Below are 13,415 nucleotides of genomic sequence, written 5' to 3' on the forward strand. Positions count from 1 at the left end.
CGCCGCTCCTCTCCTGACCCCAGGGACCCTCACAAAGGCCTCGGCAGCATAGGGTCTTACTGAGCTAAGGTCTGAACCACCTGTTTGTTAAAACGGGATGTGCTTTCACCGTCTTAACACGTGATTCTCTCTCAGGATTGCTCATTCTGGGTGATGCAAAAGCACAAAGGCTGAAACCAGATGGGCTCCGCTCCTGCCTTGCCGCTCCCTCCGTGCGATGGGAGTCACCCTGTCCCCGGTGTCGACGTGTCCTCCAGTGACAGCAGAGAGGAACATGGGTCGGCTGCTCTCCCGTCACCTCCTGCACGAAGCCTGCTCCCCTGGCCCAGGGTGGAGCCGGTGGCTGGAACTTGGTCACATCTCCATAGTGACCACGGACAACCTGATGTCTACTTTCACGTGTCAGCTTGGCTGGGCCACGGGGAGCGAAGACAGTCGGTGCAGCAGGACTCTGGGTGTGACTGGGAGGGTGTTTCTGGGTGAGGTGGATGTCTGAATCGGTGCATGGACTGGACTGTCCTCCCCAAGTGGGTGGGCCCCATCCAATCAGAGGCCTGGAAAGAACAAAAACCTCGCACGCGCGCACGCACCCACACACACACACACACACACACACACATGCTGAAACAGAATCACTTGGTTTCAATTGAAGGGAAGAACAGAAGCAGATATCTTTTTTATTTGAATGACTGTTTTGTCAGGGTGTGCTGTTTTCATGTTGTTAAGATTTAACTTAATCCTCTGCACGTTAACTTCAAAATGACCCAACAATCATCATTTCTCGTGTGAAATGAGAAGACATCGAATGGACTACTGTTTTATTTTGACTTCCAACCCCAAGAATAAATCTGGTTAGTCCAAAGTAAACACACACACAGCGACAACGGCCGCCCCGCTGACCCTCAGTACTCGGTCCCGAACCAGCGGTTTATCCTCGCTGTGCTGAGGTAGAGGACCAGGCTGACGATGAAGTACTCCTCCGTCTCCTCGAGCCACACCAGCTGCACGTGCACGGTCCCCGCCGCGTCCTTGTGCTCAATACAGTAAGTCTCTCCCGCGAAATGAGGACCGCCGGAGGGGCTGGGAGAAGGCCGCATGCACACCGGGGAACTGAAACACCAGAAGGGCTTCCTGTACTCATCCAGGAGAGTCAGGTCCATCACGGCACAGCTCTGCGGAACAAGCACAGACGGCGAGTGAGGACCGAGAGGCCGGACTGTAAACGTAGACGTGCCAGCGAGGCAGAGTCGAGGAGCAGGAGGAGGAAGGAAGAGACAACAAAATCACAGGAGGGCACAGAACACGCACAGAGCGTGAGGGAACGTGACCCGCGTGCAGGACTGGAAACTCCGGGACACGGCTGGGCAGGTGGGCCCATCCGTCACTGCACCTGTGCACCCCGCTCACGCCACCGTGCAGTGAAGACAGGTGGGATGGAGGGACCAGAGCAGTGGGGTGATGGTCCGGTGGAGAGATGGCGCAAGCCCTCAGAGCCGCCTAACGGCTCACAGGAGAGGAGGGGAGAGGGAGAATACACTGAGAAGCTGGTCCCCGGAGGTGAGGGTGAGGGTGAGGGGTCTGAACTCCTCCGCACCCCCCTCACAGAGGAGGATTTGGGGAGAAGCAGCGTGTCAGGCTCAGACATGCTGGATCTAAAGGACATCGTGGGAGGGGACTCAAATCAGGGGCAGGAGAGAGAACTGGAGATACTGATCATTGTATCTTAATTGTAATTGTTATTTCTGTGTTTTTATTGAGTGTATTGGGATGACATTGGTTAATAAAATTATGCGGGTTTCAGGTATACGGTTCTACAACACGTCATCTGTACACTGTCCTGTGTGTTCACCACCCAGGCCAAGTCTCCTTTCATCACTGTTCATCCCCTTTGCCCTGTCTCCCCTCCTCTGCTGTGACCGCCATGCTGCTGTCTGGATGCAGGAGGTATTGGTTCTTTTGTTATGTGTTTTGGGGGGGGTTCTTTGCTTAATCCCTTCACCTTTGTTACCTAGTCCCCCAACCCTCCTCCCTCTGACGGCTGTGAGTCTGTTTTCTATGTATCAATGATATTACTGAGCTATACTTTATTTTCATCATGGTCAAGGACACATGACCATTCTAAGTGTACGACCTAAGCTCACGGCACTGAGCAGATCCCCACTGTCGGCCATCACCGCCCACTGCCAACTCCTTTTGTCCTGGGAAACTGAAACCTTGGCCAAGTGTATTAAGCAACAACTCCCATCCCCCCGCCCCACTTCTGTCTCTGTGAATCTGACTCCTGCGGGTCCTCAGATAAGTGGAACCTACAGTGTGTGTCCCTCTGTGTCCGGCTTATTGGTTAACATCATGTCTTCACAGTACTCCATGGTGTAGCGGGAGCCAGACGTCCCCCTTTGTCAGGCAGGGTGCTGTTCCACTGGGTGTGTTCCACTGGGTGTGTTCCACTGTGCTCATCCACGCACCCATCCGTGGACACCGGGTGTCTTCCCTCTTGGTTAACTGTGCATGATGCTGCTACCAACACACGTGTGCAATGTGAGCTGCACTTTTAACATGTTCTGTGTACCAGGCACTGATCCAAGCAGTTCACATAATATATTTTATTTCATTCTCAAGAATCAAGTATTCAGTTCTCAGGACATCAAGGTGACATCAAGGGTAAACTCTTTTCACACTAGCCTTTCCAGACGTAGCTCATTACCTGCCATAACTGTGCCTTGTATCAGTGTTTTATTCATTGCAGCTGAAACGCTTATTCTTAGCCATCGGTATAGACTGAGCACAGGTAACAATGTAATTAGACATGGAGAGGTGTTGCAGACGGCAGCATAAACTTGCTTTCAGAGATCCACACTCAACTAAATGGGGCTCAAAGTGCTGACGATGTGGAATGATCAGGTCAAAGAGTCGTGACTCAAAAAATGTATACGAGACTCAAACATTACAAAATGTATACCTTGGAGAAACGTACGAGACACAAACATTACAAAATGTATACCTTGGAGAAACGTACAAGACACAAACATTCCAAAAGTTGAGAAAAATGAGATGTTTGGTAAGTGACCCAGGTGCACTGGCCCTACCTCTGGAGACCGGGGTGAAGAGCGGGCCCATGTGAAATATCCCTGACCCCTGACAGCAAAGGTGCAGACCAGAGCTGAGCCCCTGACCACATTAAGAGGGGTGTCTGTCGACATGGCCCCAGCCCCTCCCCCATCCTGGACCTTGGTCCTGATGCCTGACCAGGTCCTGGGGCAACACTGACCAGCCTGATGACAGCGCCCGCATCGTAGACTCTCCTTCTGGCATGACCAGCACCCCAAGCTCACACGGACCAGGGAGAAGGGCCCCTCCACGCTGCAGCCGCTGGGCACTGAGATCCGGAAGATGCTCATGCTCCGGCGGCTGGAGCCGTGTGGAAGCAGCAGCTACCAGCAAGGCCATCTGAGGAAGGATGCCGTGTGGCCACAGCAACTCCCAGGTAATAGGGTGGTGGGTGGTCCACACCCATCTTTCCCTTCACCCCTCCCCATCTGACTGCTGTCGAGTGGCTGCTCAGTTTTCTTACTGAAAACCCCAGCCAAACCCACCAGCACTGAGATGGTGGTTAGAACTGTGAGCAGGAGATGCCCCTGGGAAGGCAGGGAAGGAAACCGAGAAGGTAGTCTTTAACATTCTTTTGTATGTGACAATCTTCAAAACACTCCACAACACCGAACTGCAAGGGGCTCAAGAGGAGGCGCAGCTGACCTTGAGCACGGGTCTGCCCCGCGCCGGCCACCTGCGCGTGATGTCTTCAGTAAGTCTGTCCGTGTACGTCCCTTCCTCGTGATCTCTGTAACGCGTTCTTGTCTCTAGCTCACTTTACTGCGAGACCACAGTCTGTAACACGTTTACTCTACACGGTACGTGTTCGTCAGCTGTAGATGTTTGCAGTGAAGCTCCCAGGCATCAGTAGGCTCTGAGTAAGCCTTAGAGCAGCGGTTCTCCACCTTCCTGAGGCCGCGACCCTTTAATACAGCTCCTCATGTTGCGGTGACCCCCAACCATAAAGTTATTTTCGTTGCTACTTAGTAACTGTAATTTTGCTACTGTTATGAATCGCCCTTGGAAATGTGTGTTTTCCGATGGTCTTAGGCGACCCCTGTGAAAGGGTCATTCGACCCCCAAGTTGAGAACCGCTCACTGTCAGAGAGTCAACAGTCACGTGTGGACTTCCAGCTGTGAGGAGAGCTGGTGCCCACCTCTGCGCTGCTCGAGGTCACTGTATCTGACAGTCAAGTCCTTCGAGTGCTCAGCGACAGTGTGAGCAGCGGCATGCTGCTCCTGGCCTCAGTCGGCGTCACTAACAGTTCTGGCCAGGTGCCCACACTTCCGGACTCCCTCCGCACTCACAGGAGACTGAGCCGCCGACCGTGAACATCCCCAGCATCCCCACAGTGAGGCTGGAGAGGAACACAGACCAGGAAGGGCCATGGCACAAGGACCCCGGAAGGAAAGGGGTGTGTTAGGGCATCCCTGCTCTTCCTCCTCCTCCCCCTTCCCTGCCGACTCCCAAACACCAACTCCGTTCTCCCATCCCCGTGGCTAACTTTTGATGGACACAAGGTGATGTCACTGCTCGAGGAAATAGCTGTGTCCTGGACATAACTGCAAAACGCTCTGAACATAAGACGCTTCGAGTCAATGCTACTCGCCTGGCCCACCCCACAGCTCACTCTCTCTCCACAGAACAGAGGGACAGAGGGGCTGCCGGGCGCAGAAGTCAGCACAGGGCTCTGCGTTGCTGCGGCTGCCGCTGCCCCTCCTCCGCCCGCGCTCCGGAGCGCCGACGAGGGCACCGCCTGGCCGGCGTGGCTAAGGGACGGGCACAGACCCCGGGCCACCAGAACGGTGCACCCAGGACCTTAAAAGCAGTATTACGTACACACACATCAGCAGACATGTTTACTACACAGAGACCAGGGACCGTAAGGGAGAAAGCGGCCGGTTACCTTTATACAGCCATCAAAAACGTCAGTTCTCCACGAGAGGCCGACTTTCCCGACAAGAGGCAGATGTTCTGCGCTATTTTGAAAATGTATCACAATGAGCTTCGCGTATCCATTTTCAATACATCCTGAAAAGATTTAATATGTTTTAAATTACCACATACAGATGCAGGACCAGAAGCCCAGACTCTGCGGGTCCGCCGCTGCACCCAGGACCTCAGGCTCAGCACCAGGGCCCTGGTGGAGGGGGCCCAGCACTGCTCACCCGGGCATCTGGCGTGAAGCCAGGGCAGGGCACCTGCGCCCCAGAGACAGCAAAATGCACGGGTGCTCTGAAAAGGCGGGGGAGATGCCTGGGGTGAACTGGACACCCACCTGTCACTGATGCTAAGGAGGCAAAGGTTCTTCTGATGTAAGCTCACAGCAGTGAAAATGGAAAAGGAGAACTGTGGAATCGAAGAAAGCAGAGCCCAGAAATGGCCCAGAGAGGGAATGAACGTGGGGAGCGCGAGACAGAGGTCTGAGAAGTGCGGGTGTGGGGGGCTGGTGATATGGACGCACACCTACAATGAACACGTCTGCACACGCTCTCAACCAGCCAAAGCCCTACGCGTGCATCCCGGCGCGTGCGTGTGACCAGAGGCGCTGCCCTCCGCTGATCGGCGCAGAGCACCCGGGAGCAAGCTGGCCACCAGGGCCTCACAACCCGGCCACGCACGTTCCACTTTCCCGGCACCTGAGCTTCACACACCCACCCATTTCCTCACGCCCTGAAAGGTGCCCGTCACCACGACAACGTAGCAGCACCCTCCCTGGAGGAGCAACTTCTGCAGGACAGACTCCTGGACAAAGGCGAGATGTGAGTCACGGGCAGAGCCGATGGCGGAAGAACCAGAAGAGCGTGTCCTTGACCCTCGCCTGGTGCTGTCACAGATAAAACAGAACCAAAGCCCAGTTGCCTGGGCACCAAAGCCCTACTCTGGAAAGTACCGTGTGCTCGCTCAGGTGCAGCCAGATGAAGACCCGCGCTCTGCCAGCAGCCTCTTGGGGCACCAGGTGCTTTTAGTGACAGACCCCTCGGGACAGAGGCTGGGGGCCCTGCAGGAGGGTGCTGGGAGGCTGCCGCGGCCGGCCTGGCTTCTGTTCCAGGACGGAGGCTGCTGAGTAATTAGCTAGAAATGCGCAGCGTCCCTCCTGCCCGGGGTGTGGGAGTGAATGCCAAATGAACGGCCCTTCCCAGGCGGCCGCTGTCGCCATGGCGGCGGCGCAGAGATGGCAGTCTGGATGACCAGATGCGGCTCGGCCCGCTGCTCTCCTGCGCGGCCGCCTGCAGGAGCGAGAGGCCCCCGCGGGCGCAGCCGACGTGCGGACAGAGGGCGGGGCTGCACTGTCCATGCGGCTGTCCCTCGGGACACTGCCGAGAACGGACTCCGCGCACAACAGCGGCGACGGCTCACTGGCAATGTCGGAGCTAATGACCGTGAAGTCGCTGCGTGAAGCAAGGACTCTGTTACTGTCATCACCAGACACCCCTTCCCAACCACGGCTGCAACCTTGGCGGCATCTCGAAAGGTCAGCGTGCTTCCCGCCAGCCCCGTCGCCGCTGTGCACGCGAGAGGTAGAGTTAAGCTCCTCCTACGTCTGAAGTCTGCGCACAGAGGTGGGTGTGAGAGTGTGATGTAAGCCAGGCGGTAACTTTGAGTACTTATGTCCACCCACCACGTGTTACATGCTTCATGTGCGGTAGTGTCGAAGACTACTTTAAACCTCACCTTAAAAGAACACCATGAGCCCTGGCTGGTTTGGCTCCGTGGTTAGAGTGTCGCCCGTGGACCAAAGGGTCTCAGGTTCGATTCCCGATCAAGGGCACATGCCGGGCTGCAGGTCTGATCCCCGGCCGTCGCTGGGTTGTGCGGGAGGCAGCCGGCAGATGAGTCTCTCTTGAACAACCATGTTTCTCTCTCTCTCTCTGTCTCTCCCCCCTCCCTCCCACCCTTCCCTCCACTCTATCTAAAAATCAATGGGAAATATCTTCAGGTGAAGATTAACAAAAACTAAATAAAAATGAAAAACAGCACTGGTACAGAGTATCCTAGTTTTCTGAACCCACAGATGAAGGAGGCAGCGCGGTGGACAGGGCCTTGCCCCGGGACACACTGCTGGCAAGCGGCAGAGACTTGTCTGGAGTCCCCGTTGTAACAGATTAACATACATGCACAAGGGGAAACCACCACCTACTGGTTTACTGGCTGAGACTGTATAATGCAGATTACATGCTCAGGAAGCTCTGCTTTTGTATAATTGCCAATGGAGAAAGTCTGCAAATGAGAGGGAACGTGCGGGGGGGTCATTTATAGCTCCCCAAAATGTCTGCTAATCGCTCCGTCTGTGAGTCCCGCTCACTCCCGCCCGTTCCCAAGCTCCCAAGCTGCCCTGGAACCACGTCGTGAGGGAGCGGACACGCCCTCGCGGAATTCCTGTTCCTGAAACCCTCCTAATGAGTCTAACTTCACCCATCAGGAAGACTATGCCCAATGCAGGGAAATGCCACCCCAGGCTCACCGACACGGCTTCCGGGGACATGCACGCGCCAGCACGGCCTTGGGAGTCCCAGACCTCACTCAAACCCTGCCCGGCCACTCACTGGCTGTGCAACCATGGGCAAGCTCAAGGGAACTTACACAGGGACACGGACAGGAAGTACTTTATAAAGCTTTGTGGAGACCAATGGAACTGACAATAACTATGGACATGACAGGGCAGGCTGTTACACAGGTTAACGTGCCAAGCACCTGACATGCATTATCTCAACAATCATATTCTCTCTAAAGGTTGGTCTGCTGCCAAGCAAACAGTGGAGGTGTACCATATTCATGGACTACAAGGCTCACGATTGTTAAGATATCCACTTATTCAAATTGATCTATAGACTTAATGCAATCCCAATCATAATCCCAGCAGGCATTTTAATAGGTAATTTGTTAACAATCAGTATATATAAATAAATGAATATAATTTGACAAGCTGATTCTAAAATTTGTATGGAAATGCTAAGAACCTAAAATAACCACACAATCTTGAGAAGAAGAAAAAGGTTGCCTTCAAGACTTACTGCACAGCTCCAGCGAGCACAAGGGTCTGGTGTTGCTATAAAGACACAAACAGAAGAAGTGGGACCAGAAATAGACCAACATGGTATTAGCAACTGATTTTTTCTATAAAAAACATCAAAATAACTCAATGAGAATAGAAAGTGTTTTCACAAGTGGTACAAAAAACAACTTGCTATCTATATGGGAAAATAAATATGATCCTCAACCCATACCTAATAGGTTACACAAAAATTAATTAGGATGGATCACAGACCTAAATGTAAAAGCTAAAACCAAAACACAGCTGAAAGAAAAGAAAGAATATCCCCACAACCCGGGGTATAAAGAGTTTTAAAACAGAAAAAAGAAAACAATCATTAAAAAAACACTGATAAATTAGATTTCATCAAAATGAGAACTTTCTGATCATTAAAAGATATTTAAATGAATAAGCAAGCTGTCGACTGGGAGAATGTATGTGCAAAATATGTATCTGAAAAAGTACTGGTATTCAGAATGCATAAAGGACTCCTACAATGCAGAAATAAAGAGACAAACAACTCATTCATTTTCACAAAGGCAAAAGAGTTAAGAGATACTTCAGAAAGAAGATATGCCGTGACTAATAAGCACATTAAAAAGTACTTAGCATTACTGGCCATCAGAATATGCAAACAGAACCCAGCAGGAGCTGCCATCACCACCCCCGGGAGACAGCTACCCTAAGAACAGCAGCATCAAATGCTGGCCAGGACCTGCAGCAGCTAGGACATCCCCACACTGACCAGAGGAGCATGAGGTGGCGCAACTTCCAAAACCAGTCTGGCCATTTCTTATACGTAAAATTTCCTGACGCATTAAAAATGAGTGGCATTCTTATACATAAGATTTTCTTACACATTAAAAAAAGTCTGGCATTCTTATACATAACAAAGTTTGGCAATTTTAATACATAAATCTTTCCTAAGACCCAACAATTCCAAGCCCTAAGAACATAACCAAGAGAAATCAAAATATATGTCCACAAAAAAAGACGTTCACCAGAATTCCCTAGCAGCTTTATTCCTAGGAGCTCGAAGCAGAAAACAACCCACAGGTCCTGTCTGTCCACAGACAGATGGGGGAGCAAACCGCCGTGGCTCAGTCAGGGGAATACCCCTCTGTAAGGGCGCCTGCACTGCACGGACAACACCCAAAGGCATTTTGCTGCCGGGAAGAACCCGGGCACGAAGGAACATGGCGAAAGGATCCAGGAACAAGAGTGCACCCTGCGTGATCCATTCACATGAAGTCCTAGAACAAGCAGAAAAATCCAGGGAGAAAAACATTGGAAAGATGTCTGGGCAAGTTCCTGTCCTCTTCCCGTAACTTTTTCTAAACTGGAAATTCGATCAAAACAAAAAGTTACAGGACAAGCAGCACTCAATACAGGTGAGCTGTCAGCTGTGCCGACCTTCCTGGGAAGGTCCCTACTCACTGCACCGCCCTTCCCCATCCAACCTGTGCCTCTGGCCAAGCCCCAGTCTGGGTCCTCACAGTCACCTCTGCGGCTGGGAGCGCCCTTCTCCCTACACTCTCTTCCTGCTCTGACCCCTGCTGCTCACCCTTTGACACCTAACTCCCCTGAATTACTGCTGCATGTCAGGTCTGGTTCCAAGTAACCCACCGTCTTTGGGAAGAGAGTTCACATCTTCCACGGGGCGTTCATGGCCCTTCTGACATGTCTCATTTCTCAGCTATGATCAGAGCTCATCTTCTTGCCTCATACATAGAAAACAGAAGAGGTGGGAAGTCCCTGCCTCGCCACTCACTTGGTCACAGCATCGTCCCAACTCGCCAAGGTTGTGGGTTCGGTCCCCAGACAGGGCCCGTGCAAGACTCAACCAATGAATGCATGAATAAGTGGAACAGCACAAAATGTTTCTCTCTCTCTCCTCTCCTCTCTCTCTAAAATCAATTCATAAAAACACTTTAAAAATAAAAAGGTGAGGAGTGACAAACATGAGGAGAGGAGACTGGCAGCCGGAGGAGGGATTTCCCAAGGCGAAGGGGCTCCGTCAGATCAGAACTCCCGAAGCAGGAGAAACAGAACACGGTTGACCGAGCAGAGAAATCCCAGGAAGGGAAACTGAATGAGATGGGACCCCAGCCCACCCTCTGAGGTCAGCAGCACACGGACAAATGGAACAGACATCCGTCGCAACTCTCAGGTGCATGTGTGAACCTCGGGTGAAGAGGTCGGGAGCCCCTATAAACTCAGAAATACTTGCCACGGAGCATGAACAGCCCAAAGCTGCGGACAGCCAGAGCTACGGGAGGTAACGCATAACAGGGTGGGTGACTGTTGGCCGGACGCCCAGGACAGGAGTCTGCGTCCCCGCTCCGATCAGGGCTCTCACGTAAGTCTCCTTGAGGCATGTCCACGCCTTCTCTCTCTCTCTCAGCTAGTTATTTTCAGGTACCTGTCATTTTCCAAACCCCTGATCTACGTGAAATTTAAGTGGCCATATATAAACAAAGATCACGGAACAGCAAGAGAGGTCGCAGGATGTGATAAGGGTCACAACTCTCTCTCCCATTTTTGTTCGTTATAGAAGTCTCCCCAATGATTTGGAGAGACTGGAAAATAAAACTTCTAAAGCTGTAGAAAACTGCCCTCCCCAGCGCAGGCCTGGGGATGTTATGACATCAATAATCTCCAATCATCCTTTGAGCCACGGGGTCCCTACTTCTTTCGCAGTAACTAGGGCGCTCACAGGCCACATTTGCTGGTCGTATTGTTCCTGATACCGGTGACAATTAACTCGATTTTAAAGAGAACAAAGTATGAACTCACACTCTTTAAAAATGTACTGTTCGTTAATTCAATAGTGTTTAAAAATAGCTTTTTCTATTGATGTATTTATAGGGTCACACTGGCATTTTTCACAGTTTTATTTCCCATGCATGCCTCTGAACCATTTTCTATCAGTTCCGTCCATTTGAGCATAAATTATCTTTTCTAGGCTGGTTCGTCCGAAGACGTTTACGGGGAGAGGAGACGGTTGTCTCGGGCTCTCCAGCTGTTCGGCCTCTCTTCCCGTGTCCCCGAGAAACACGCCCAGGCCAGCCCGCTGCTCCCCCCGGAGGGCAGCAGCCAGGCTGGAGCTGCAGCGTCCCATCCACCTGGCGCGGAGCTGAGTCAGGGCTGCGTTCCTGACCGGCCAGAGCCTAGAAGTGCAGTGAGGCTGGGGTTCGGTTGGGGGGGAGAGCTGTTCTTGGGAAGGGCAGCCCCAATGGACATACATTTGTAATTTCCCCTCAGGAACTGCTGATCGTTCAAGAAGTTAGAAGAGCAACATAAAGGCGAGTGTGGTTGTGGTTACCAGGGAGGGCAGCCAGGACATGCAGGGAAGGGGCTCTGTGGGGCAAAGGGGGTGAGAGGCTGACAGTATCGCCCGGGCTGTGCACCCAGAAGGGCGAAGCGGGAGGGATCAGAGAGCCGGAACAGTGAGAAGACACCCCGACAGTCCAGTAGGAGTCGGGCACAGGCGTCACGAGGTGAGACGGCTGTGATCTGAGGAGCAGCTCCAAGCTCAGTGGGCGGGGATCCAGAGTCCCATCGCCAACCAAATTCACACCAAAAAGGAGGACGCCCCTTACTTATGTTTCTTATCAGACTTATCCTCCTCGAACAACTTGTTTTAAGTAAGAGACTCTATTTCCACAATCGCCTTAATACATATCTACGAAAAGGTCACAAAATCTTATTTCAGTAATATGATGGAAAACAAAAATCTGCACAGAATAAAAATTGTAGAAACTCATATCCTTCCTTTTAAATGGTTACAGGAATTCAAATCACCCGAGAGAGAGCAAATCAAAAGTGGAGGTCGAACCGGAAGCAGCAGTCGGTGCAGAAATGCAGGAAAGGCGAAGGGCTCCCCTGACGGCCCTCAGAGCACGGAGCACACAGCTCACGTGCCCGGGGCCAGGGCACCGGCTCCAGGGCCCCGCCTGCGAGCTGCAAAGGCCCCCAGCCCAGTGCTCTGCCATGTGGAACTTCTCCTGCGTCTCGACAAGGAGCCCACGGCGGCGTCTCACACAGGACGCACCCCCCGCAGCCTCCCAGCCGCCGACCCTGACGAGCTCTGAGGGGCAGATGGATAGCTGGGTCTGCACTCTGCGCAGAGCTGTGTCATGCTGACTTTCCTGTAACGGGTCACCAGGCGGACCGAGCAGGGGAAATGTACTAACCACCAGCAATGAAGATGCTATAAGGAATGATCTCTTCTAATTCTTCCAGGAAATCACCACCCAGACAGGACTGCACTATTTCTAATGCCTTCCCATTATGACAGATGCTTAGGGAACATAAGCCGACCCAGAAACATAGAAAGTAATTAGTATCAAGAAACACAGGGAACCAAAAAAAGCCATCTATTTTTGGAATCAATAAAAATGAGATAGCATGCTATATGCAAAAAAATCTGAAACAAAAAATACTTTAAAACAATTTTTTAAAATATGTTTTTATTGATTTTTAGAGAGGGAAGGAGAGACAGAAACACTGATGAGAGAGACACATCTATTGGCTGCTTCCTACACACCTCCAATGGAGATTGCGGGTAACCCAGGCATGTGCCCTGACTGGGAATCGAACCAGTGACCTCTTTGGTCCAGGGGTCAATGCTTAACCACTGAGCCACACTGTCTGGGCTAAAAGAACAACCCCACATGTTCGGTAGGAAAAAAGAAGTTTCTAAGGCCCATAACTTCTTTTATCCCCTCAACATTGCCTGTTATGCCTTAAAGAGTAAGCATTGAATATTTATTATTTAATCAGTATTTTAATGAGAAACATATTGCAAAAACTCTACAGGATACAGAACAAATCTAACAAACAAATAATGGAAACATAGCCTAAAAAAATTTCTCACAATTTTTTGTGAGAAAGGAAGCATCAGTGAGCAGAGGGAGATGCAGGACCCACATAAGGAACATTTCTCCCAACTTAGATAGATGAAGAGATAGTCCAAAACCCTAAATAAAATATGTCGATTCCTTCCAAATTAATGTACATATTTAACACAAATCTGATCAAAATGCAAATGAGATATTTTTAAATCTGGCCAAGTAATTATCAAATACATGTAAAAGAATAAATGGATGAAAATAACTAAGAAGTCTTTGATAAAAGCTCATTAGTAAGAAATTTTATGTTAGGGATGAAACATATATCTTCATAACAAAATACACGAGTAAGCTTCAAACATCTTGCCTGTGGGGGACACAGAGAAACAGAGCTCTAAGAGGAGTGGGCATGGGAACCGACATGCTAGACATAATT

The 13,415-nt window shown here is 51.2% G+C and overlaps 1 protein-coding gene across 1 annotated transcript in view; it reads right to left on the reverse strand.

Moving 5' to 3' along the window:
* Positions 1-821: 821 nt before the first annotated feature.
* Positions 822-13,415, reverse strand: part of FBXO15 (F-box protein 15) — a 40,580-nt gene continuing 27,986 nt past the window's right edge. The window contains exons 9-10 of the mRNA XM_036245976.1: positions 4,998-5,122; positions 822-1,172 (exon numbers count right to left, since the gene is read on the reverse strand). Of these exons, the coding sequence (XP_036101869.1) occupies positions 903-1,172; positions 4,998-5,122 (395 nt within the window). The 3' untranslated portion in view covers positions 822-902. The remainder of the gene's footprint in view (positions 1,173-4,997; positions 5,123-13,415) is intronic.

The sequence above is a fragment of the Molossus molossus genome, unplaced genomic scaffold (assembly GCF_014108415.1).
Source record: "Molossus molossus isolate mMolMol1 unplaced genomic scaffold, mMolMol1.p scaffold_m16_p_6, whole genome shotgun sequence".
Lineage (NCBI taxonomy): Eukaryota > Metazoa > Chordata > Mammalia > Chiroptera > Molossidae > Molossus > Molossus molossus.